Raw genomic sequence first — 25,203 nt, forward strand, 5'->3', positions numbered from 1 at the left:
TACATGCCTAGAAGCAGGTAAGCTGCCTGTCTGGGTGGCATGGTGCCTCTCTTGTCTTATTTGCATTGACGATTCAGAGTCAAACATTAACTTTCTGCTAAACAAAGACCAAGCCCGCTTGCTCCATTTCCAAACGCATTCAAAGAGAAAGCTGAACGGGGTTCTCGCCGGACTTGGGATGTGTGATTTTGGATCTTTTGCAAGAGATTTTTGAGCTCATTTTTGTGTGTGCAGGTTGTCAGACCACAGTTGAGGGACACCATGCATCCAGGACCAGGTTATGGCTTATAGCAGTGAGTGGACTGCTTGGACTCATTACAACTTACAAAGGGGGGGGGGGGGTCTGTTGGCACTGTGGTTAACACATTACTTACAGTGGTGTAAATGTGTCGTGTGGATGTCACATTAAATGTAACATGCTGTATAGTTCGTGTTAATGTGAGGACTATAAATGTGACGTATGTCTCAATCCATAAAGATATTCCAGACTCTGATTTAGGAGCCCCGAGGGCCTCACATGACGTCAAATCTCCAGAAAATGCTAATGGAGGATTGTTAAACTTCCCCTGTGACCCTTCATTCATTCTCTTCCAACTTTCATGATTCAAAAATTCTGTGCTTAAGCAAGACCTCAGATGCTTGTTAGGGCACAAAGTGTGGGTGGAGATTTTTGGTAAGGTGAGAGTTTAATGGAAGATAGCCAGGTGAGATACAACACATGCGCTTAACACCATTGAGCAGGAGGAGGACAAAAAGAAAAGTCTGGAGGTGTGTGTGTGTAGGGGGGCATGTATAAAAAACAAATGCTAACAGGTAAGTTTGGCAAATGACAAGTCTGTCTGCTGGAGCAAAACAACCCAGCTGGATGGCAGCTCTTCAGTCATCTACACTGTGCGCCCCCGTAGGACTCCTGCTGCTGCTGACCGTAGTGATTTCCTCCCATCTGTGTGAAGTCCAGGCCAAACCCTCTGACTTTTGGTGCAACAGTCAAGCACGGAAAAATATGGAAAATAAGATTGAGGGGCTGAGGACGGATTTGGTGAGGATTTTTGCATGAATATTTATTTAAGAACGTAGAATAAAAAGAAACGCACTGACAAAAAAAAAAAAAAAGAGCTAACATCATATCACAAAAGCTTTCATAAGAAATGGCTAAAAAGTTGTGTCGTGTTTGACTAACGTGTGACTAAACTTTGTTCCTGTACTCAGGTTGCCTGCGTGGGAGCAGACACTCTGCCCTCTCCTGTGCAGCTGCCGTGTGTTTTGGTACACACAAGGGAATGGGCAAAAAAAAGTGTAAGTACCACCTGACATCCCCAAAGCACATATGCACACCTTTTCTTGTCCGTCATTCTTCCAAAATGATCACCGCACTGACCTTCTCTGTGTTTGTTCCTTCAATGGAGTGAAGTTCTTCTTCTTCTTCTTCTTCTTCTTCTTCTTCTTCTTCTTCTTCTTCTTCTTCTTCTTCTTCTTCTTCTTCTTCTTCTTCTTCTTCTTCTTCTTCTTCTTCTTCTTCTTCTTCTTCTTCTTCTTCTTCTTCTTCTTCTTCTTCTTCTTCTTCTTCTTCGCGATTGTCCTCGCATATGCCTGACCTTCCCGCACTTATTTACGGATTGATCTCCTGCAAGATTCCTGCCTGTGTGTTCCTGCTTTCTGTCTGCCTGCTCACTTGGCTGCCTGGCGTTTTTCTGTGCCACTTAAATCACCATGAGTTCCTGGATTACTGCTCCGGTGGTTTCACCTCAAAGACTTTTTGCTGTGTGGAGTTTTCTGGACTGCTTTTGGGTCCAAAAAGTAATCTCCATGCGACTTATGAGTGAATATGTTGCTGTCATGTGCAAACTTAATTTTGACATTATACCTTGACTGAGATATTCTTCTGATGACATGGAAATGAAGTAATGAAAATCATGAAACCAGGGACGCATGTGGCTGACAGTCACCAGTTAACACAGTCACTCGTTGAGCCGAAACACCTGTTGCTCTGAAACAGTCATGCTAACTTGAAGACAAAACACACGAGACTCTCGACAACGTGTTTTTTCTTCTTCTTTTCTTTTGACTTAGGTGCGGTGACAAACACTTAGAATGTTCGGGGAAACCCAACTTTTTAAAGTGATGGTTCGAAGTAAAATGCACCCTAGGTAATTTCCACCATGACATCCAGCCAAATACCCCCTCGGAAGCATTTTTAGCGATGGTCAGCATTGGTCAAGATAGCCGCTATCAGCCGAATGGCTTAGCACTAGCAGCGTAAGTAAAGCGTAGTAAATTACCCCACTAATAATGCATGGAATGTTACCAAACTTCTGCAGTAGTACACATAGAGTCTGTACTCACAAAACGAGGCATTTGAAAGTTTGTAAGTACACCAGGAGTTTATTTAAATAAACACTTGCCTGATAGCTTCCACCAGGACCACGGTGATGTTGTTGAATCATCCTTAGAAAGATAGTGCAGCGCAACGACAATGTGTTTGATCATCAGCATGAAGGCTACCAGAGTATCAAAGTCTGGGAGATCTAGAAAGAGCAACCACTGAGCCACTGCTTGCTCAAACAAAAGGTGTTACTATCATACTTGAAATACTCCCAATTTCATGTCATGTTTGGTTGATTGCTTCTCCAGCTCCAGCAGAAACACGCAGAGGTGGTTGGGGCGCTCCGGGTGTTTCGGAGCGGAGTGCTGGGGACGATGAATCAGACCACATCCGAATGCCAGACCTCGTTATTAATGCGACTGGAGCATCACATCACAAATCATCTGGCTGTTGTCGACAGGCTCCGGATACAGGTGATCCACATGAATACCATACCATACATTGTTGTAGAGAGAGGGAGAGGGATCATTTGCTTCACATAATATAAACTTGTTACTACAATTTTACATATTAGACCTGATCAGACTAATTAGACTCCTCTCTGTCTCTGACACAAAGCACAAATTTACAGGGTGTTGAAGTAAAGCCGTTTCTACTTTTGGGCCCTTGTAGAATGGCACAGTGACCCCGTCTCATTCTGCAGCACAGAACTGTTCCAGCGTGAACACTGCCAGTGAAGTGCTGGAACAGTACCGGAAACTACTCAGGGGGAAACTGGAGCGTCTCGCCGTTGACCTCCGAGACGACGTCCCCAAAGTGGAACACAGGACTACCAACGCTAAAGGAACCTGCGGCTAATTTGATTAATTCAGCGTGAATGATTTACGCTGCCCAGATGTGCTACCTGAGAACTGATGCAACGGGATGTCGCGAGAAGACCGGCACATTGTACACACATGTTGATGAAGACCCAAGAAGACAGGAATTGGGTTGGTGGATGGAATTGATCCTTGGTTTTGCCACTTCCCCTGGGAACAAGGATGGATGTTGATCATCAACCAGTGAATGGTTTTAAAGGCCAAATATGTTGAATGTCTTCAAAACCCACAAGGAGTGATAGCTTCTTGGCGATCTTTTCAGAGTGAAAAAGACAGATCACGTGAAACCGAAATTCTTCACTGGAAGAAACACTGAGGAGGTTTTTAAGGTGCGTTAGCGGCTTCTTAAAGGTGCAATGTGTAATATTTGTCACACGCTTCAAGCAAATAGGGGGCAGCTACTCCTAGTACTCGGTCCATACAATCTAAATGTACAGTCATTCAAACAACTACTAATAGCAGGGCTAGAATACGGCTTATAATCTTGCACTAAAGATAAGTTTCACTAAATAACCAACGCTAAATGTTACTTACCAGGCCGACAGTTACAAATGTTCAGCATCTACACGTATCTCTTTACGTAATACCAGATGTGGAAAACCAGGCTAATATTTACTCTTTTTTGCTTTTTTTTACATCACTTCTTTGTGTGATTTTGTTCTAGTCTGCAGCGGTTGGTTAAGGTGGTGATAAAGGTCGCTTGCCAAGAGCTTCAGCCATCTTTCTGTTTACTGTGCAACTAACCAGGTACTTTCCCTCTACTGGATTGGCAAGGAGGCAGGGCAGCTCTACTTACTCGTCCTCATGTTCATGTTTCACAAAAAAAAAAAAGGAGTTCAGGGTCCTTCAGGTGAAGCTAATCTGACTGGAATGTTGTCTTGTTTGACCCCATGATGCACGTATTTGTTTTCCATTTAAGTAAATGAGATTTTGTGATGAATTTCACACTTCCTGCAGTGTTAAAATGAGGATTTTGTGGCACTGCCTTTTGTTGCAACGTCCGATTAAATAGGTAACTGTAGCGCCCTCTGTGGGTAATGGATGAGAGGTGCTCTATTACCTTTTTCAAGCATTTGTTTGCAGGAAGACACTGATGCTGATTTTGATAGCTTATCTTTTGAAAGGGAGGGATAAAAAATAAATGCAATTAAGGTCTTCAAAACATGAAACAGATACAGTGAGAAATGCACTGGGTGATTTTGTTATTTATTTGATATTTATTTGGTTCTACAGTAGCCTAGAACAGGCAAAACCAAACGCTGGTCTTAAGAGCCTTTCCTTTATACGTTGCCATGTAGTTCTCTGAAACCGTGGCGCCACCGTATGAATTATAGTGAGTATAGTGTTATAATGAGAAGGATGGCCATCTGCGTTACCACAGTTTTACACAGTGGCTCATGTTACCGCAGTTACCGGAGTGAGTGGCTGTGTTTTCAGTTTGTGGAAATCTGCAACCTCACTGCGAGATGCCAGCAAAATCCTACACACGGTGCCTTTAAAGCACTCAACAGCAAGTATTTTTCCACCCAGTTCAAAACAGGGAACCTGTGTGCTACAACAAAGTCTATGAGTGCATATTTAATAGCTCTTGTCATGTCTTGTATGAGATCTTGTATCAGTGTTGAAAATCCCAAAATGTCTGAAAGTATGTATATGACCAGTGTACGCACAATGAGTTAATTTCTTTAATAGCCTATGTATATATGTATGCATTTACTTTTTTAAACATATGTATCACTGTATATATATAGTGCAGCAGTATTTTCTAAATATGTTATTCTTGCTAAATAACTGTCCTGTGTAGGACAGACGTCCAGACTCTGCAAGTCAGACTGTGTTATGTGTGTTGGTATATTATTTATTGAAGATGGCTTAGGAGGCTGGTGGACCATTACAGCATTTTTAATGCATTTTTATTCTGATAACTTTTTTCATTAGTGTTTTACCATATTAAACCAGTCAAAACCTTCAAAATAAAAGCAATTGCATCACTCTTTATGAATATAAAAGTGAAGTTTTTTTTTTTTTTAAGTAAACTGTATTTTTATAGCCATATTGATCCATGCCAATATGCCATTGTTTCCAAAAATAATTATAAAAACAAATGCTTACTTTTTACACTTGACATTTAATTAAAGACATATAATGCATGTCTCGTTAGTAATTGGATGCATTTAATATTTTGGCACGTTTTATTTGATCTTTGTATGTTCTGAAGTTTATGAAAGTAACTACATTTAAACAAGTTCAAGATTGCAAGTGGTTTTCCGTGTGATGCGGCTGCCATCCGCAGGTGGTTGAAAGAATACCGCCCTCTGATTGGCCCAGCCAACCTGATCATATGACCGACAGCACCAGGCTGGAAATAAGTGGGCTGGAAGACAGAAGAGGAAAATAGATTTGTGAAGGTAGATACAAAAGGCGGGAAAAACCGGAAACTGCAGGATTTATCTCTAAATCCAGACACATATACGCATTTCGTAAGGAATGTATCTCAAGTAGTGGCACGTGACTTGTTTCTTTGGGTGAATAAAGCTGATATACTTGACAGACCAGGCAATGTCTCTTAATATGAGTTTTACTAGCTAGTCAGAGCTTTTATATTGAAAGCTGCAACCGGAAGCTACACTTGTGATTGATGCGACTTAACGTTCGTCCATCACATGATACTATTTTCAGGAGCTGCAAAGATACGAGAAGAACCACCGGGGCTAGATATGGGCGGCTCCTGTGCACTTTTAACTGACCTTTTAACACTATGTGTAACTGCTCCTTTGAATATAGAGGTTTACCAAGCTGCTCTTATCTAAAGTTATCTTATTGCTAACGGAAGCACGTATTTCCTGTTTTGCTATGTAGCTAGGTAACGTTTTACCAGTCGTCAATCACGACGCCCCACTGACCAACTTCCGAGATAAACACGGGACACTTTCACAAACCTGTAACTGTCGGAATAACTTTCAACAGACGAGCTGGAGTGACGACTCGCTCTGACATTACTCGGAGCTCTCCGTGAAGTCGTGGAGCTTGTGAGGAGGCAGGTTTCACCATGACGGAGCGGACTCCTCTTCTCCACTACCGCCTCTCCACCAGCGTCAATGAGTCCGAGCCGCGGTCACCTCCGCCCGGGCAGGCCCCGACGCTGCACCCGGGCAGCCCGCGGCAGAGGTCTACCCCGCCGCGGCAGCCGAAGAAACTCTCCATATTCTTCGGCGTGGTGATCCCCACCTTGCTGTCGATGTTCAGCGTGGTGGTGTTTCTCAGAATAGGTGAGTGCTGATGATAACAGATGTCCGCTCAACCGCCGGGCTTCGCTTTTGTGACAGCAAAACAGCAGAGCTACGCCAGACCCCATTCAAAATACTGATGTTTTAACGTCGCCTTGTTTGTCGGTGGTGTTTCAGTAACATCAGCTTTTAAAGTGTTCAATATTCTTATATCTGAATAACCACCATTGGGGCAGTGTCAGCCAATTTCACTAAGTTGATTTAATTGAAATAAAGTTGTGCTTGATACACTCAGAACCGCCTTGAATCAAAGGGGTTTGTCCCTTAGATTTCCCCTCATACATCCTGTGCTGTTCATAAAGGAGATTTAGATTGATAAGCAGGTGAATTACAGAGGGGGTTTTCATCTCTGAGGTATCAGTGTGAGAACTAGTCCAACTTTTTTTGTGTATTGCATTATTTGATTAAATATCCAGGAAAATACAACATGAGTGCATCCATCTGTGCATCTAGCATTATTTTTAGTTCACTAACTACTCTGGCACACATCTTTATTAAACATGTTATTAGCTTTCTACATTAAACCCCTCAATATCTCACATAGTTTTGCATGTAAGGGGGTAGAATCCCCCCAGTCAGCAGCAGATCGTTCCCCTCCATATTTACACGTATTGAGGAAGAATAAATGGTTTGATCAGGCTTTGCTTCTTTCATTTTGAAAGTAATGCGCAACCAAATTCCCCCTAAAAATGGCGGGTTTTTTGAGGTGATGATTTGACCAGTGAAATATATCCCACTGTGGCATGGAGCAAAGGGCTTCAGATGCTCAGGGAATTAATTCAACTTATACGGAAAAGCACACTTGGGAAATGTTCCTGGTAAAATCCTTCAAATTGTTATTGTTGTGGGGTCACAAGGACAAACTCATTAATTTAGCAGAATTCATTTCTGCACCTCATCTGGAATTACGAGTCAAGGTTGAAATAACGAAAATAAGTCAAGAGAGTAAAAGTTCCCTTTTCCTGTGAAAAATGTGTGTGACGCTACTAATCATAATGCCATGCATCAGCAGTTTCACATTTGTCCCGTGAAAGCATAAAAAAAGAGGCACTGACAACCGAGAAGCACCAAAAAAAAAGCCCCAGCCTTTGAAGTGGAACTTTTTTCCTTCTCTCTTTTTCTTATTTGAATAATTAGAGGTTGCTCTTCTGTGTTTGTGCTTGTGTGATTCTCCTTGTTGTACCTTCAAGTTGTTTTCTAATTCTTTCTTACCCCACCCCTCCCCTGCCCCCCAGTCTCGTGAAATGTCAGCTGCTGTGCAGTGGACACACATAGTGTGTTCACACACACACACACACATGAACAGACTCATGTGCAGACACATAGTAGCTGTCTGTGTAGGGGTTTACTATTCTCATACTGTAACCGCCACTCTACGCAGGAAGTAACTGTAGTTTCATTGTGGATGTGAAACTACTTAGCATTAGCTGTGAAAGCCTCGACATAGATGATCATGAAGGCGTTTATGTGTTCTTGGATAACATATCTTTAAAATCCAACTGGCATTACACACTTACAGGGCTCAACACTTTTAAAAGTGGTTTCCCGGCTTGCCTTATAGTTTGTGTAATTCATTAAATTATCCTGGACACAGGAGTTTTGTTGGGTGGCACTCTTAATTATTTTTCTGCAAGTTTGAGAGCAAGACTGAGTCATTTTTCAAAGGCACTCAAGTTTCCAAAAAAAAAAAAACGTTGCTGGAAAAGAGCAGAAAACATCTCGCTTGGATGGCTATGTTCTGATTAATTAACTTAAATAAAGATCAAACGTGACAATGAACTTTCTGCTTTGTTGTTATTTGATAAATTCTAATGAATACAATTATTTACATAGAGGCAAGAAAAAATTTACTTTGGTCAAGTAGATTTCTGACCTACAGACATTAAAGTTGAAGTCTGATTGGTTGCCAATTTCTGAAAAGGGTTGTTAATGGAACCTGACCACTGTATACCCCCGAGCCCTTACCACGGTAAATCATACGTAAATCAGCTGATGTTACTATCTTACCTTTTTACTGTTAAATTCTGCTTCTGTGATCATGTGACGCATACCACAGTGATGAAAGCAGATCATGACGATGCCAGCATAATGCAGTTAGTCAAGGTCATTGACTGTGTGTATATATATAATATAAATCATATATAATATATAAAATCAAAGACCACAGTAGTAGAAAGTGGCGATGATGTGGAACATGTGTGTCCGACATGGTGTAAAAATCTTCCCCCACACTTTGATTACATGCACATGACTTTGCTTGTGAAGATTTGATGTTTTAGTTATTTTGATCAACCGTCTCCATCGTCTTGTTACAATGCTTTTTGGTTTGGTCTTTGATCAAATATCTCCTGATGTTAAGCCAGTTTATTTATTTATTTTTTCTTGGAGGAAATTGGAATCACATGTGATTTCAGTTTAATTTTTGGAGAAAATTGGATGTTGAGATAAGTATTTTTTTTTTTTACACAACAGTCACTTTCATTTGGATTTCTCGGAAAAGGTTTCCAGAAATATATTAGTCATATGCTACAAGCAGAAGTATTTTAATATATAACGTAGTTGGCTGGATGATGGTAACAGTTTGGGTTAATTTGGTTCTCGTGTCATACTGAAAACTCATGGAAAGTCTTAACTTCCCTCTTCAAGACCAACGTTCTGCTTTCAACCAGCTGACCCAGTCCTGATTTGTGTTTGTGTTTTGTCTGCCCAGGATTCATGGTGGGCCACTCCGGACTGTACCAAGCGATTGCCATGTTCCTGGTGGCCTATATCATCATCTGCATGACCGTGCTGTCAGTCTGTGCCATCTCCACCAATGGAGCCCTGGATGCTGGGGGGGCCTATTGTATCCTCTTTACACACACACACACACACACACACACACACACACACACACCATCACATGGCATGCTCACGTGACAGTCAGCATAGTAACCGTACCATAGTCAATGGTGAAGATATCAAGAGGCACACACTTGTAAAACTCCTTGCTTAACCAAACAAAGATAACGTGCCTCTTTGTTTGTGGCAGTGTGTTGTAGCATTGTCTGTGACACTGAATAGGGGACTGATTCCCTCGTTATCTGCACTGTTGACTGCTATAGATGGAGACCAGTATGTTTCGTTGCCAGGAATTTGGTAAATGATCCCAATCAGTGCTGTTTATCAGTCAGGACGGGCCTTCGCCATCATTCTCTTACGTTGAAACGCGTGCTTTACATGCATACGTTGGAGATCTTTGTCTACTCGGCATTCAGGTTTTCTCTGTCACAAACCCACTTCTCTTCCCTTTGGTCCACCACTACCACTTCTAACTGTAAGTCTATATTAGCTCCAAAGTGATCACAATCTCAGATGAGTGAATTCACATTTATTTTATACAATACAAATATGCTTAAAGCGACAGTGTGCAGGATTTGGTGGCATGAACCGTCACGGTAATGGTGTCCATCAATACCATAATAATGGCCCACCATGGTTTTGCACTCTGCGGCTCACATTACTGCAGTTTCACAATTGTGTCAGAACTACAGTGGTCTTCAGCTAATGCAAAAACACGAAAGGTGTGCACTAAAGCCAGTGTTTGGTTTGTCCATTCTGGGCCACTGCAGAAACATAGCGTGCAACATGGCAGGCTCTGTGAAGAGGATCCTCCCTGTGATAATTTACCAACTACAACTATAGATGTTAAACGAGTGAGACAAGAACACTTGCATATCTCCACATTGAAACTAGAGCCAGGAAATGGTTGGCTCACCACATCCTGTAAACGGGAAAGATCTAGTTTGGCAAAAAAAACAAATAAAACAAAAAAACAATCCAACAACCAGGACCTCTAATGCTCACCAATTGGCATGTTCTACCTCATCTGTTTAATAGATACAGTATTAAAACTACACGTTGTGGTTTGTGGTAGCAGTTATACATTAGACACAACCAGGCTAGCTCTTCCCCCTGATTTGCCGTCTTGCCGTCTCCTGGCTGTGGATGTAGATATTTACCATCCAGCTCCATCATCTAACTGGCAGTAGAAAAGCAAAGAAGTGTGTATTTCCAAAAACTCTTTTCCTGACCCAAACATTTTTCTAATCTTAACTAGAAGCCAGGCTTTTATACAGAACAGACCTTCACCCACGTGTCAGTGATGTCAAACTCTTCAACGCTAATGGCGTTCTATAAGAATAGAAATCTCAAACACACACTGTTTGACAGCATGTCCAATAAACCTCTCCACTTGGCCTTAACTGTACTCAGACATGATCAGCAGAGCGTTGGGTCCAGAGTTTGGCGGCAGTATCGGCATCATGTTCTTCCTGGCCAACGTGTGCGGCTGCGCTCTCTTTGTGCTGGGTCTGGTTGAAGCAATCGTGGCCACCTTTGGAGTGCCAGAAGGTCAGTTTCAATTTAACAGCTTGTAAAATGTTGACAGGTCAACATTCGCCATTGTGTTAGTTCATAAAATGGGTTTATATGCGTTAAGCTTACAAAGTAACATATTATAGCAAAGTGGGCAGTTGGCAGCGGGCAAGAAGTGAAATGGACACTTCTTTTGAAAGTAAATTCCTTTAGAAAACAAACATAACAAACCAGGAGGGTTTGGGTCATCGAGACACTAATGTAGATTATGGAAAGTCATGGAAATCCCAGAAAATTAATATTTTCCAGCATGGTCCTGGTGAGAAGTTGTAGGGATACCCAGTAAGAAATGCTTTCCATGTTCAACAACTGACATCTGAGGTGTGAATGCGTAGAAATGTGAATATTACGCAAGGAGTGTCTAGAAAAGAACATAAAACTGTGAATAAAGCTGGGAAAGTTTCTGTTGGTTGTTCCTGTTTAAAACTGTTTGTGTCTGTCAAAGCTTTTTAAAATGCTCCACTATTGACATTCTGTGCTATAACATTATACGGCTGTACACATTCTGTCAATCATTCATAAGCATTAACACATATTCCCCTTTCCCTTTTCCATTATGACCTCCCGCCTCAACGCTTTTTTTCATCCCATGCCAGACGGGTCTATGGCCACTTCTCCGTACCAGGTCCTGCCATCGGGCTACTGGTGGTCCCTGCTTTATGGTACAGGTGTGGCCCTGCTGTGCCTGCTGGTGTGCCTGGTGGGAGCCCACATCTACGCCAAGGCCACCTTCGTCATCTTCCTGGTGGTCATCTTTGTCCTGGGCACCATCTTCGTCAGCTTCTTTGCCGTAGGCCCTCGTACCATCGTGCTGCCCCCTTCTGCCTGGTTTAACCCGACCAATGGGACGGGCCCCCGGTTTCCCACCACGGCCAACTTCACTGGCTTCAAGTTGGACACGCTGCTCGGGAACCTGTGGGGTAAGGTGGATGATGAGGCTGCTGGGCCAAAAATAGCTCTTCCAGGATCATACCAAGCATGTTTGGAGTGTCTTATGTGATCAGTGCTTTGTTTACTGCTTATGTTTATTTGGCCAGGTGAAATTAATTAATGTGGACAATGAGGTAAGAGTGCTAATGAATGAGGCTAAACATTGACATCAAACAAGGTGTCTGTTATCAGGAATGAATGGACGAGGGGAAGGTCTGATTATGGACATCTCGGTGGGCATTATTACTTATTAAGAGGCTTTAACAATCAATGTGTTGTACAGTGTTTAACTGGGAAATGGACTGTACATTGTTAATTCTATGAAGTTATTGTATTGGAACGTGAGAGACATGGAGATGATAATATCACAGGCAAATATTGATGACTGAGAAAGCAATCTGTGACTGATTTGTCACTTGATCTGATGTGTGAACGACTTTGAACATAGCCGAAATGAGCCCTGCTGGGAATGGAGCCACTGCCTCTCTCAGGCTTTTTCCTGTTGCCACTAATGTTCACTCTTTAATTTATTGTTTTTTTTATTAATCAAAAATACATATATTCCTCTGCTGCTAGAAAAGGTTTTGATTGATCTTTAAATCAATTGCGTACTTGTTCTTTGGTTCTTAATGTGCATGGGAATCTATCCAAGCAGTGCAGTCCGTCTCCAGGGATTTATATCCGAGCACATGATTACTAAGCTAATTGGTGTAACTCGGGCATGACTCAGGTACACGTGAGAACTATTACGCGTTCAAGTTTTGAGTAAGCCGAAGAGCTGACCAGAGAAATGTGTTTACGATTAAACCCACTTTCTGAATGAATCTAATTGCATTCTAAGGTATAAAAGGTCCTCTATAAATATAACCCTCAATGTTAGCTCTTTCATTAATCAATAAAGCAGAGTGCTTTATAGGAGTTTTGTTCTTGTTGAAAGTCGCCCTTTTACTCAATGACAGAAAAGAAGTGTTTGTTGAAGTTAAAGGCACAGTTTCGGTTCTTGTGAACACGATATCTCAGGAACGCTTGCAGGGTATTTCTTCACATTTGGCCAAAACCACCACCTGGAATCAAGGATGAATATGATTTGAGGTCAGAGGTCATGGCCACTGTTACCCCTTTTCAACCAACTCAAACCTAGTTCTAGTGGTGGGCTGGTGCTGGTGCTGGTGCTGGTGCTGGTACGCAGTTGGTTGCACAAGACTGAACACATGTGTGCTGCTTGTCTCGAATGCTATGGAAGGAGTGCGTCTCCTCCACTGACCACTTCCCTGATTTTGTCCATAGTTACCCTGATTTCACAACAATCGGTTGATCTTGTTGGTCACAATAACCAACAAGACCACCCCCTCCAGCCCCTGACATAAACAAGATTTGGTTCGAGACCAGATCAAGACCTGCAATGCTTGGTGCCGCATTGGAACCGGTTTTCCTGGCCGAGATCCGGTTCTTTGGCTGTGGAAACTCGAATAACTGGTTTGAGAATAGGCACCAGCCCGCAAAATATCTCGGAAAGTAGTATGTGAACTCACATCCCTCCTGTTCTTGTAATATCTCGACAAAGCCTTGAGTGAATTTCTTCAAATGAGGTACAAACCTCCACTTGCACATAAGGATGAACTGATAAGTTGGTGGTCAATGATCACTGTGACCATAACTCAATAATCCATATGCTATTTGTTATGATAATTTCCCTATAATGTGTAAAAGGATAAAATGATGCAGGGCTGACAGACATGGATGCAAACTGCAACATGACTGATTGGTGGAGGCATAAATCGGCAAGGCGTTTAATTCTAGTTTATTAATGGACCCAACATCCTGTGATTGAGTGAGATGCTGCTCTGTAAACCGCAGGAAAGATGTGCAGACCGTAGATTGTTCAAACGCTGTAAAACACAATGAGGTTTGGTGGCTGGCAAAGTACACGGGAGCATCTGCCAACAAGCCAAATTGAACTTTCTGTTAGAAGACCGATGGTGCTGATAAACTGACAACTACACTGACTTATCTGTTATCTCTTCCCACAGCTGACTACACTTTGGACTACACTACGGGAAATATGATGACCTTTGCCACCGTCTTCGCTGTGATGTTTAATGGCTGCACCGGCATCATGGCTGGTTCCAATATGTCAGGTCGGTGAGGGCAGCCTGGGTGTGTGTGTGTGCGCGTGACCCGATTACCTGTGCAGGAACACACACATTAAACATATTCAATCTGTGTCGTCTTCCAGGCGACTTGAAGAATCCAAGCTACGCCATCCCCCGCGGCACCATCACAGCTGTCATTTTCACCTTCATCATCTACAACCTGCTCATCATACTGGTGGCCTGCTCCTGTGACCGGTCAGTAAAACAAACACACACACACACACACACACACACACACACACACACACACACACACACACACACACACACACACACACACACAGCCAATGACATAGAGGTATTTTAGACTCTTATTATTTGATGTTTTAGTAATAAAAAACAACAGGCTGAGCTATCTGAAAAGCATTTATTTTAGTTTTTTTTACTTCATGTTCCCATTTTCATATACGTGTCTTGGTTTTATACCACTACACATTCAGTTTTATCACTTACATCTAGAATCGAACAAAACACAGTGAATGCATAATTGAACATTAAACCACACAAGGTAATTAAACCTCCTGGTTGATAAGAGTACAAGTGCCGTGCGGTGTTGCGGTAATAGATGTTTGCATGTTTTGTTTTTCAGCAGCCAAAATCCAATACTTAGTGACTCTGGGATAATGTGAACAGGGTTCATTTTCTGCTTCACCAAACTGAAGTGGGGCATTAGAGGAGGCCGATTTCAAAATTATCGAGTGCAAAACAATGTTCTCCAACAGCAGTTGTCAGTTAATCAATCCGAGCAATTGCGCCATGCATAGATGAAAGTGGACTAAATCATGGAAACGCACCACCGAGACCGGCGTACCTTCTTTCACACCCGTTTGTGACACTGGATTATTGATGATTGTGTGAATTGTTATTCATAAAGTCAGAGAGGCTAAAGGTTCCAGCCACTACTCGACAGCATCAAGCATAACACAGACGCGGAAACAACAAGCTGGCATGCGTGGCATTATAGAGTCTCAATCATGAGTGGGAAAAATAGGCTGAATAGTTTGCATGCTCAAGAAATCTCTGTTTGTCTGTGTTAGTTGTGCAGGCAAACTTGAGAGCACATGGGAATTTGATAAAAGGCTGAAGAAGAGGAATTTTACGGTCATCGCCAAGGTGCTACGCTGTCAAAACAGCATCTTAAAGAAAAAGGCAACCATGCCATAGTTTTAATGACGTTTTGATCCTAGTTGGATCTTCGCCAAGTCAAAATTTTTAAAAGGAGGAAACCACTCCCAGATCTATACATAATGCTTACTACTAGGCAAACAAGCTCTATGATGGTAAAACATCCACAAACGGTAACCAGTTCAACAAAAGTTCAAATGAATAGCGTGCGATCGTTTCCCCAAAGTATGATTTGTGTGCTCTAAATGTTCTCACCGGGATAGACACACAAATGTAACTGCGTGGTTTGGTTTCTGGATGGGGATTTTTAAATGGTATTCTTCCCAGTAGGAGGCTGGATTTCATGTCCTCCAATTTTGAATGGAATAAAGTTTGGGGGAGATAAGTGATGAGAAGACCAACGTGTCTTCAGTGGATCGGTTACAAACGTGCCAACACTGTTTATTTAATGATTGCAGGCTCCTGGCTCTGTACGTAAAAGAAAGACTGAACAGATTTTGAACAGCCCGTTTGGATTTTGTGAGATATTTATCTCCAGTTTTTACACCTGCAAGAATTAAGCATATTATTAGCATCTGGCTTCAAGCGACGCCTCCCGCTTTTGAATTGTTGCTAAAGGCCGACTGGCCTGGAATTTGCAGGCATGAAAATTGGCTGCAAATAGGGTGTTGTTGCTCATTCACAGAGGATACTAGCTGTATGAGGCCTGAATTTACAACAGCTACAAACACTGTGTCAAAACATCAAAATGTCAATAGAAACCACTCATGCAGTGTAATCCACAAGCCTGTTTGACACTGGAAATATGGCATGTTTTTTCCCTTTAATCAAGTGTTAAGATCCAGCTATCGGGGACAGACTGTAAACTTTGGTGTCTGTGTCTTCACGTCACGCTCAAGGTTGAAGTGGTCTTTACCTTGATGGTGCCTCTCTCTATACATCTCACCTCCCTCTCTCTATCCGTCTCTCCCTATCGGTCTGTTGCCGAGTGCCAGAGTTCAGTATTGACGTAACTCTAAAGCGAGTGTTGCCAAGGTGCTAAACTGACATAGCAGGGCTATAAAAGTGCATCAGAGATCAATACTGCCATCATTTACCCTGTCGCACCGTCCTCCCTGTGCCCGCTTACTATACATATATATACACACACACACACACACACACACACACACACACACACACACACACACACACACACACACACACACACACACACACACTGATAAGAGTGTTTCTTAACACACTTTCTCCAACTCCACATTCTCTAAAGTCACAAATATGACATGCACTTTGAACCTTTGCATGTGGGTTTCATTGTAGATATCTTATAGTTTCCCTTGTAGAAAATGACTCATGTTGGATATATATTTGGTAACAGTCAGCTTCCCACACTATCACTAATTGCACTGCTTGAATAAATATGAATATGGTCTACAATATGTGTTAAAGGACCTATCCATGATATAAAACAAAATAAATAGCTTCACATAGAAGAAAAAGCCTTCAGATCCTAGTATAAAAGTGAACCATCACATCACATGGCAATTGAGACAGAAGCCCAAAACATTCTAACTTCAGTAGGGAGCGTGTGATAGAAGTGCTAACGCTGGTTAATGATGTGCTAACATACTCTGATGATGTGAGACCCAGAGAGACCCTGGATGTGTGTGGGGGAGGGAGGAGTCTCTTTCTTATCTTCAGCTTGCTCAGGGTTGTTTCGTTTATTGAGACTGACCAGAACTTATGGGAGTGAGACGTTTTATAGTAATTTCTCAGAAGTGCTTGTAAAATTGACATTTATGGAGGATTTAAACGTTGAATGTCAGAAAGAAGATTAGAAAGCAGTCATTTTAAACTCAAGCCAGTTATTTAAATCAGGCAGATAGCATCATATTTCTCAAAGTGTGTTGGTCATCTCTGATTTGAGATGTTTATGCAGAATTTGTTGTGAAAGTCAGTCTCACCATATGACCACTTCTCCTCTGCGTTTAAATGACTGGAATTTACTGCTTTCACTTCCCGGTATGAACACAATGGTGTGATTATGCACCGCAGACCACATTTGACACCGAACTCAAGAATGGTGCCATTGATCGGCCGGCGGCCACTATCAGGAGATGATAAGTGGACCAATCGTGACAGTGGCAGGTCCCACTAGTGAACAATCCATTTTAATATCCAGGTACTGTACCTGTTTGAAAGCAGTGTGCTGCAGCGTATTCATCTTCTGCATGTGGGAAAATTCCCATTTTCATTCAGAGCTGTTTCTGCTACATTAAGTTGGCTCACTCCAAGAAAAATATGACCAACAATACCTAAAGTGCATCATAAAACGTTATTGATTTCCTGCAAGGAAATTGGAGAAAGACCCGTATTTATCTCGGCACCGGAGTTTAAGAAGCGTCTCATTACTGAGTGCAAATAGTTCTAGAAACGAGGACAATTCTGGTCATCCATTCTACACACAAGAACACTTGCCTATTCAAAGAAAGCAATCTGTGCAAAAGACTCTGAAATATCTTTATATCAGAGCTGCAAACTTGTCGCTTTTCGGCGACAATCGCCGTTTTCTTGGTCAATTTGGTCATTCACGTGGATCGTGTAGAACCGGAGAGTTTTCTTTTGGGGGGGGGTCCAGAATTGCGAACAATTATTGGATCATTCTTATTGTTGTGTTTTCTGTGCAGTTATGTCATTTGTGTAGTTTATTTTTTATTTTTGTGTATGTTAATCCAGAGCTAAAATCCCGCAAGTAATATTCATTGAGAACCGTTCGAGGTTCAGCAGCCCAATGGTGTAGTTCCTCTTTAAAGGGGCGTTCACACCGAACGCGATAGACGCGAATTGAGCGGCGACTCTACATTGAAAACCAATGTGAATGGCGCGATGACACGCGATTCAGGCGAATAAAGTTGAAAATATCGAACTTTTCAGGCGGCATCGCGCCGCGACATCCAATCAGCGACGAGTTCAAGCCGACAGACAGATGAGCTGAGATGGACGGGCTGCATTACCAAACCCGACTCGGGAAGACCGGACCCCGGCGCGACGGGGGCCGTACCGGCCTCACACCGTCCACGGGCTAAGCCTCTATCAGAAGGACTCAGGCCCCCGCGCGACACCGGGCAATCGGTCTTCCGTACGCCACATTTCCCACGTCCGCCCGCCCGTCGGACGGGGATTCGGCGCTGGGCTCTTCCCTCTTCGCTCGCCGCTACTGAGGGAATCCTAGATAGTTTATTTTCCTCCGCTTAGTAATATGCTTAAATTCAGCGAGTTGTCTCGTCTGGTCTGAGGTCGAATGTGGCCCCGACTCTGGGGAGAGGTGCGAGGGACGTGGCTCCCGGAGGAGGCTCACGGACTCTGGCATCGGGTACCCCGAGGCGGAGGAGGAGGGTCCGCCGACGTGACCCGCCGGCTCCCCTCAAAAATGAGCGTCATGCGCGAATGAAGCGAATGACGCGAATGACGCGAATAGTCCAAAATGATCAAGCGGCGCGATACACGCGTCTCACGCGATTGTATTCGCGTCTATCGCGTCCGGTGTGAACGCCGGTGTGAAGTTCTTGTTTTCTTGTGTGCTTTCATGTTGTACGCTTCATGTTGTCTGCTAACGCTATGCTGTATCGTCGCTCTGTGTTTTGTCCGCTCCCCTGTATTGTACGTTAAAGCAAACGCGATAACGCTATGCTCCGGTAGATCCAAGCAGTTAAGTTACTGACAATAGAAGTTAAAAGTTAATGAAATGGTGAAGCTGTGGCACATAAAGATAATATTTGGATTTATAACGTTGTTGTTCCATCCGTGTTTATCCATACTTGTTTGTTTAGTTTTGATAAGTGAATCACAGGGACCGGCACTTGACGTGAGGGCTGCACTTCCTGGTTTGCCGCGGGGCATCATGGGAGCTGTAGTTTTTGTTCACGGAGAAAGGTTGAATGCACTTTTGCATGGTTTTTCCTTATTGAACAATAATAATTGACATTTCTCTGGGCCAATCGGAATCTCAGCACTTGCTTCAGAATCTTTCTTATAATTGACATTTCTCTGAGCCAATCGGAATCTTGAAGCACACAGCGCCAACTGAGCTCGCCATTGGATGAGACGGTCGCCTGGCTACCGCGCAAATCCCTCAATGACAATGATTTTTGAGAAAGTATGCTGAGTTTTGTTAAGTCACGCTCAGACTAGTTTCATTTGCATAGTACCATCAAAAAAAAAATCCCCCCCGTGACACTGTCACCTTTTTTCCTCTGAGGAGTTTGCAGGTCTGTTATATGTACAGAAGCATTACGTGTTGATTTTCTTATAAAGACATAAGTGATCCGTGCAAAGGGAAACCAAAACCTGAGGCAAAAACCCAATTACATTAATCTCACACTAGCAGACATTTACAGCGCAAATCCAAATAGCACACTTGCTTGTGGCAGGCAGGCAGACAGACGGGCAGCAGATTTCTTTTGGCGTTAAATTATTCAGACGGGCAGGCTTACTAAATGATCGTGGATTAAAATATGACTGCTTCTATTAATGTCATTTGTGATGTTGCAACGCTGCGATGCTACATGGCAGGGAAGCCCTCACGCCTGAGACCGAACGCCAGGGTAATTGTGAGGACGGTAGTATTAGATCATTATGGGATGTGTAGGTAGACATATTGTTTTTGAATCTCTGGAAGTTGAACAACCTTTGATTTTTACTTCAACTCCCCTTATGTAAGCAGTAAAATTATGTTAACAATAAAATAAAATGTAATTTTAAGCAGATATGAGAGTATTTAAAATAAATAAACACTTTTGTATGTATTGACGGGTGGAAACCTGGTTCTGTGAAGTGAAGCCAAGGTGGAAGTGCCTCATCTTGCACTCTTTCTAATGGTGTGTAATCAGGAGGCGATTCCTCTGTTTTTTTTTTTTGTTTTTTTTTTTAAAGTCTGATTGTAAAGTCTGTGATAAAATGACCCAAATTCTCACATGATTTATTACCCCAGTAAACATGGTAAACTTGAGTTTATTCAGATGATTGCTAGTTTCAAGTCTTCTTCAATACAGCATGATGTTGATTTAGTAAGTTATGGTCCCATTTGGAGTAAAAAAGACGATAAATTGTGATTGTCACGGCCCTTCCGCTGCAGTCTCCAGTCTGGGAGTTTTCTGTGTTTTTGTCTTATAACTACACAATGTGTTTAATTTCATGAAAGATAATTGTCACATTTTGGTCGCCTAAAAATGCCTTATTCAGCATTCCGTTGTACTTAGCTCCACCCTCTCAGGTCACTTCTGGTTGCTTTATTTAAATAGAATATTAAACAGTTAAACATGTCTGCATACAACTACATTATAGTGTGTTAGAAAGCATATCTGCCTGTACATTGTACATGGAAGGGTTGGTGGATGGTGTAGTTTAACATGACATTCTAACTGGGCCTTTCTATGCTAAAAAAACAATCTACATTTCAAAACAAGTTTCCACTGACAGATGATGGTTCTGTAGTAAAAGAATCAGTGGGTGTTGTAGTTGTGCAAATGGTCCAGGAGGTGGCAGTCACACTCTCTTATCAACAAGCCATGTTCCCCTTTAAAGGGAAGATGAGTGACAACCTAACCTTTTACATAAGGCTCTCCTAAATTGCAACCCTCTGCAAATTGTTGCTCAGCGTCATAGCTTCGAAGGAAAAGCAGTTCAGATTGTATGTAGAAGCATGTTATGTATGTTTCCGCTTGCCTATAGTGCTAGTTATCAGTCTACGTTGTTTTGGTGTGATATCGGCCGTAGAATCAACTGAAAGCAGTTTCATGTTTGAACTATTTCCTGTCAACTCTTGAGCAATCGGGTCATGGTTTCTGGAAAGAGACATTGCTGTTGAGTTTTTCATGTCATGTCATCTTTTTCCGCTCTGAGCACCACAAGCAGAGTGTCATCTAGTCCCGTTAGATTAGAGAGCAGGGAGAGTTGATATTTTCAAAACTCACTACAGTCTTACAGGTAAGAGGTAACATGTATTTTTCATTCTGGGGTGAACTGTCCCCTGAAGACAAGGAACAGAGGGGGAGATCTGGACATTTCCTTTAGCCAGTCGCAGAATTTCACACCCTTTGAGAACATTTTTCCACCGATTTGATCCAGCATTAAGTGCGTTTTCAGAAGCATTCCAGTGAAGTCATGCAACTTCATTATGGAACGTTTTGTAATTTCACACGGGGACCCCTGCAACGGATTGACTTCACAGATGCACTGACAGTCATACATTTCTGTTTTTTTTTTTTAGAGCCTATTTTCTGCTTCACAGTCATTAGTGCCACAATGAAGACGCAGCTCATTTGGATGTGAAAGCCGTGCAACTGGTTTCCAGGTCGCCGTTAACAGACGGGCCTTATATTTCACCCGTTTTTAAGATTTGACTTGATAACATGCGACTGTGGTAAGAGATGATGGCGATGAAGGCTGAAGGATATGAGATGGAGGGAAATCTATTAACCCTACGTGACCAGCTAGCCAGCCATGACCGATTGCCCTGTCGCTACTTTATCAAGATCATTTTGTTGTGTGTGGATTAGGAATGAAGATCTACACAGTATTCTTTTAGAACTGGTTTCATGGCTGAATATTAACCATCTGGTTTGTGTGTGGAGGTCTTCTTGGCTTGTATTGACTTTCTTTCTGCATGTGTGTGTGTGTGTGTGTGTGTGTGTGCATACACTACACATGTCTTCCACAGTGCTGTGCGTCAGTAACTTGTAGGCTAATCCACCCTGCTCTGTATCTGCTTTTGTATTAATAACTGACTTGATAATTATATTAATTTGAATCTGCTGGGGCCTTTTCTTGTGGTGCTATCTCTGACATGCAGATTTGTGGATGTGTGTGCCTCTGTCTTTCTTCTGCGCCCCCACACGCACACACACACACACACACACACACTTTCGTCACGGCACTTTTCTTTTTTTTCTCCATTTCCCCCAAAACCAGGCTGTATTTCTGCTGCGTCTCTTGTCTTTTTACTTCTGGCCTATCTCCATTCTGGCTTCCTATTCTATATTTTGTCTCAGCCAACAAATAAATAAACATACCATCAGCAAGAGGGAGAAAGTAACGCAAAGTAAAACACACACCAGTTGATTGAGTTATAGATCAAGTGATGGACAGACAAAGGTGTATTAATGCAACTGTTATTTTGGAAGTATTTAATGTGTTAGTGTTTAAACTAGTTTATATGGCTACAGTACGCATCAGTGCACTCTGCTGGGCAAACTATGTAATGACACTACTTCTGAATTATTCTAGCAGCATTTTCCATCGATCCCGTCAGTATTGGTGTTTTATATATGTCATACTTCCTCAAACTACCTCAAACTTGCGGCCATTGTTTTTTTTATATTGTACTTAACATGGCTATTATTGTCTAATGAGATATGAACATGAAAATTTGATTTTTATTTAACAGCGATAGATTACAGCGATAGGCCATGAATTTGCTCATGCAGGTATTTTAGGGGTTGTACGTGTGTAAAAAAACGCATTAGACTACTGATTTTACGTCAATTACCATGGCAACAGTCAAAGCTTCAAAGCATTCGGGTTAACCTTATCCCAAAGACATGCATCTTAGCTAAAACCTTCATATTTATAATACTCATGCATGCTCTATTCAAGGTCCTTCGTTTCTCTAACATGGGTGAGTAATTGATATACAAATGGTGGTTTGTGGTTGAAGTGTTCCTGTCATCCAGCCTTGTACAGGGAACTTTTAAAGGAACAGAATCTGGTTCATTAATCATGATAGAGGAAAGCACAGTCACACTTGGAGGTTGCCAAGTTAGCACCAACGTGCTCATGTTTTTATGTTGTCCGTGAACATTTGAGCTCATCTTGGCAGAAAACACTGAGGAACCTTGTATGTTTCCAAACACTGTCGTCCCTCTCATACTTTCATCATTCTCCCTCATTCTCAGGCGTTCTGCTCCTCCTTTTCCACATTTTACCATTGTAAGGCAACAAGTCCAACATCCTCCTTCTGTTGGCACTATCGCCCGACAGCAGCATTCTTGGCTTTCCCTCCCCGTTTCTCGTCCCTCTCCCTGTCTATCATTCATCCATCCATCCACACAGCCTTTTGTTATTCACCCCCTATCTCTCTACTGCAGAGATTCCAGTCACTTGCGCCCCCTCTCTCTCCCTTTTCTCGCTGCTGCCCCCCGTTTGTTTTCTGAAGGGGGGGTAACAATGGTGGCAGTACAGGCCAAGTCTTCAACGACACGTCCCGTCTGAATGAAAAGCTGATGGGATTGGAGAGAGAGACAAAGGGATGAAGAGCAGCAGACAGAGGAGTGAAAGGGAGGATTTGGGTGACAGGTGAGAGGTTTAGATATTTTAGATATGCATGTAAAATGGGTTGGCAGGCACTTGGTGGTGTCTGTGAAAGATACGAGTCAGTTTATTATAATTGATGAATACTTCACCTGTCTTTTATGAGAAACACTTAACTTATATTGTTATTCAACTTGTTTTATCCGATTCTGCATGAGCGTTGATGACAGTAACGCCTGACGTCACTGCTCGGTCTTCATTGTTGACCTTGGAAACATCAGTTGGGAGAAGAATCCCATCAAGGTCAATTTAGTAGCGCCGTTTTAGAGCTTTAAAATAGCATGGTCTTTCTCAGAAATGTAACTGGAATTGAAGATCATGTGATAAAACTGAGTGGCCCGGTGGTTGTTTTTGGATTTAAAACCTCACCTCTCATGAAATGCATCCACCACGGCATAATTTATATGTCACTGCACTGCAGAATGCGGATCTTTTATTTTGGCAAGTAAACCAGAATATTGAGCAAAATGAAGCTTTGACCTGAAGAGGGCCACCAAAGCTAATGCAAGTCATGATGAGGGGCATTGATGTCCGTCCAAAATGTTTGTAGCAAATCAGTAGATGTTGAAATATATTTTACTGGATAAATGGGAACTTTCACTTGCTGCTGAAGCTCGAGGAAAAGTCGAGGATAGTGGGCTTCATGGCAATCCATCCAATAGTTGTTGGGACAGATTGGCATTAGAGACGCACTGCTACCTTAAAATTCACCGTCCCTCTCAAGACAAACGAACCACAGGACAGGCTGTTAAGTGGTGTCGTGTTGTAAAACAGTATTTTAAGACAACCACTAGTGCAGTGCAGAATGGAAGTGCAGCTCTCAGGGTTATTGAGAGCAGCACTTCATTCATTATTACATGTTGACTCCAGGGAAAGAAAGAAGAGTTGAGTTGCAACATTATATATCCAGCAGCAAAAGTGAACTACAGTCAGTGAGCTGCTGCCTGCAAAAAAAAAAACCAGCTGGAGACGAAATGCTCGGCTTAACTTTGGCTTTCTGTATCTTTGTCTTCTGGGTTTTGTTGGAGACAGTTTGACCTCTGAATATCAGATAATAGAAACGTCGGTCAATACAGCGATCCCAGAGCCCCTAGTTGTGAGCGTCATGGGCAAGGTGATGGAGGAACACAAACAAGTGGCTGGAAATTGCCGATTGGTGCAAAGAATGGCTGAATAGAGAGGCTGAAAATGGGACGCAGTGGAATGGAGTGCAGCCGTCAAACCAGATGAGAGCCTCAGGAAGAATGTGATAAACATTTTAAAATGTGACTCGGCAGACGGGGCAGTGGAGAAGCTGAGATGTGTAGGGTCCGTGTGAAGTCTTGGGAGAGAAGAGAAGGCTGGAGATTGGGGAAGAGGGAGCGTGTGTGTGTGTGTGTGTTTGCCTATACACACAGAGGCCTTGTTGGTTATTGATCCCATTTAATAATCCTTAACCACAGTCTAGTCCCCAGAGAGCACTTAACTCCCCCTCTCCCTCCCTCTCTCTGGCTCTCACTTCCCCCTTCCGCCTCACTTTTTACTTTCTGTTTGCCTCCTTTCCCTCCGCTGCTTCTTTATGTGTCTGTATCTCTTCCTTACCCCCCCCCCTGCGTACCGTAGCTATACTCCAAAAGCAACTACAAGGTCAAGGTGGAGTGAGGCTAAAGACCAACACTAAATCCCAGCAGTAAAGGGGGTCGTTCGGTGCTGGTGCGTTAGGAGTCGATTCAGTCGTCTCCAAG

The 25,203-nt window shown here is 42.5% G+C and overlaps 2 protein-coding genes across 3 annotated transcripts in view; both read left to right on the forward strand.

Moving 5' to 3' along the window:
* Window positions 1–220: 220 nt before the first annotated feature.
* Window positions 221–5,180, forward strand: LOC311020157 (uncharacterized protein). 2 transcript variants are annotated; one of them, XM_084020039.1, is made up of 5 exons: window positions 221–293; window positions 906–1,039; window positions 1,210–1,296; window positions 2,632–2,796; window positions 2,996–5,180. In XM_084020039.1, exons 1-5 carry the CDS (start codon window positions 281–283, stop codon window positions 3,179–3,181), a joined length of 585 nt encoding a protein of 194 aa, XP_083876165.1. In that variant the 5' UTR covers window positions 221–280; the 3' UTR covers window positions 3,182–5,180. The 2 variants fall into 2 exon arrangements, with proteins under 2 accessions (XP_083876165.1, XP_083876164.1); XM_084020038.1 differs by lacking the exon at window positions 221–293 and having other exon boundaries at window positions 841–1,039.
* Window positions 5,181–5,899: 719 nt separating this feature from the next.
* Window positions 5,900–25,203, forward strand: part of LOC311020147 (solute carrier family 12 member 9) — a 53,063-nt gene continuing 33,759 nt past the window's right edge. The window contains exons 1-6 of the mRNA XM_084020018.1: window positions 5,900–6,470; window positions 9,199–9,333; window positions 10,743–10,880; window positions 11,501–11,824; window positions 13,865–13,972; window positions 14,071–14,182. Coding sequence (XP_083876144.1) covers window positions 6,251–6,470; window positions 9,199–9,333; window positions 10,743–10,880; window positions 11,501–11,824; window positions 13,865–13,972; window positions 14,071–14,182 — 1,037 coding nt within the window. The 5' untranslated portion in view covers window positions 5,900–6,250. The remainder of the gene's footprint in view (window positions 6,471–9,198; window positions 9,334–10,742; window positions 10,881–11,500; window positions 11,825–13,864; window positions 13,973–14,070; window positions 14,183–25,203) is intronic.

This window comes from Eutrigla gurnardus (assembly GCF_963514095.1).
Source record: "Eutrigla gurnardus genome assembly, chromosome: 10".
Classification (NCBI taxonomy): Eukaryota; Metazoa; Chordata; class Actinopteri; order Perciformes; family Triglidae; genus Eutrigla; species Eutrigla gurnardus.

What these genes read in the sequence shown, in the direction of transcription:
- LOC311020157 (XM_084020038.1), top strand. Translation starts at nt 866, where the DNA reads ATGGCAGCTCTTCAGTCATCTACACTGTGCGCCCCCGTAGGACTCCTG. An exon ending in AGGGGCTGAGGACGGATTTG is followed by an intron (nt 1,040 to 1,209) that starts GTGAGGATTTTT and finishes TCCTGTACTCAG; the next exon opens with GTTGCCTGCGTGGGAGCAGA. An exon ending in TCGACAGGCTCCGGATACAG is followed by an intron (nt 2,797 to 2,995) that starts GTGATCCACATG and finishes GGGCCCTTGTAG; the next exon opens with AATGGCACAGTGACCCCGTC.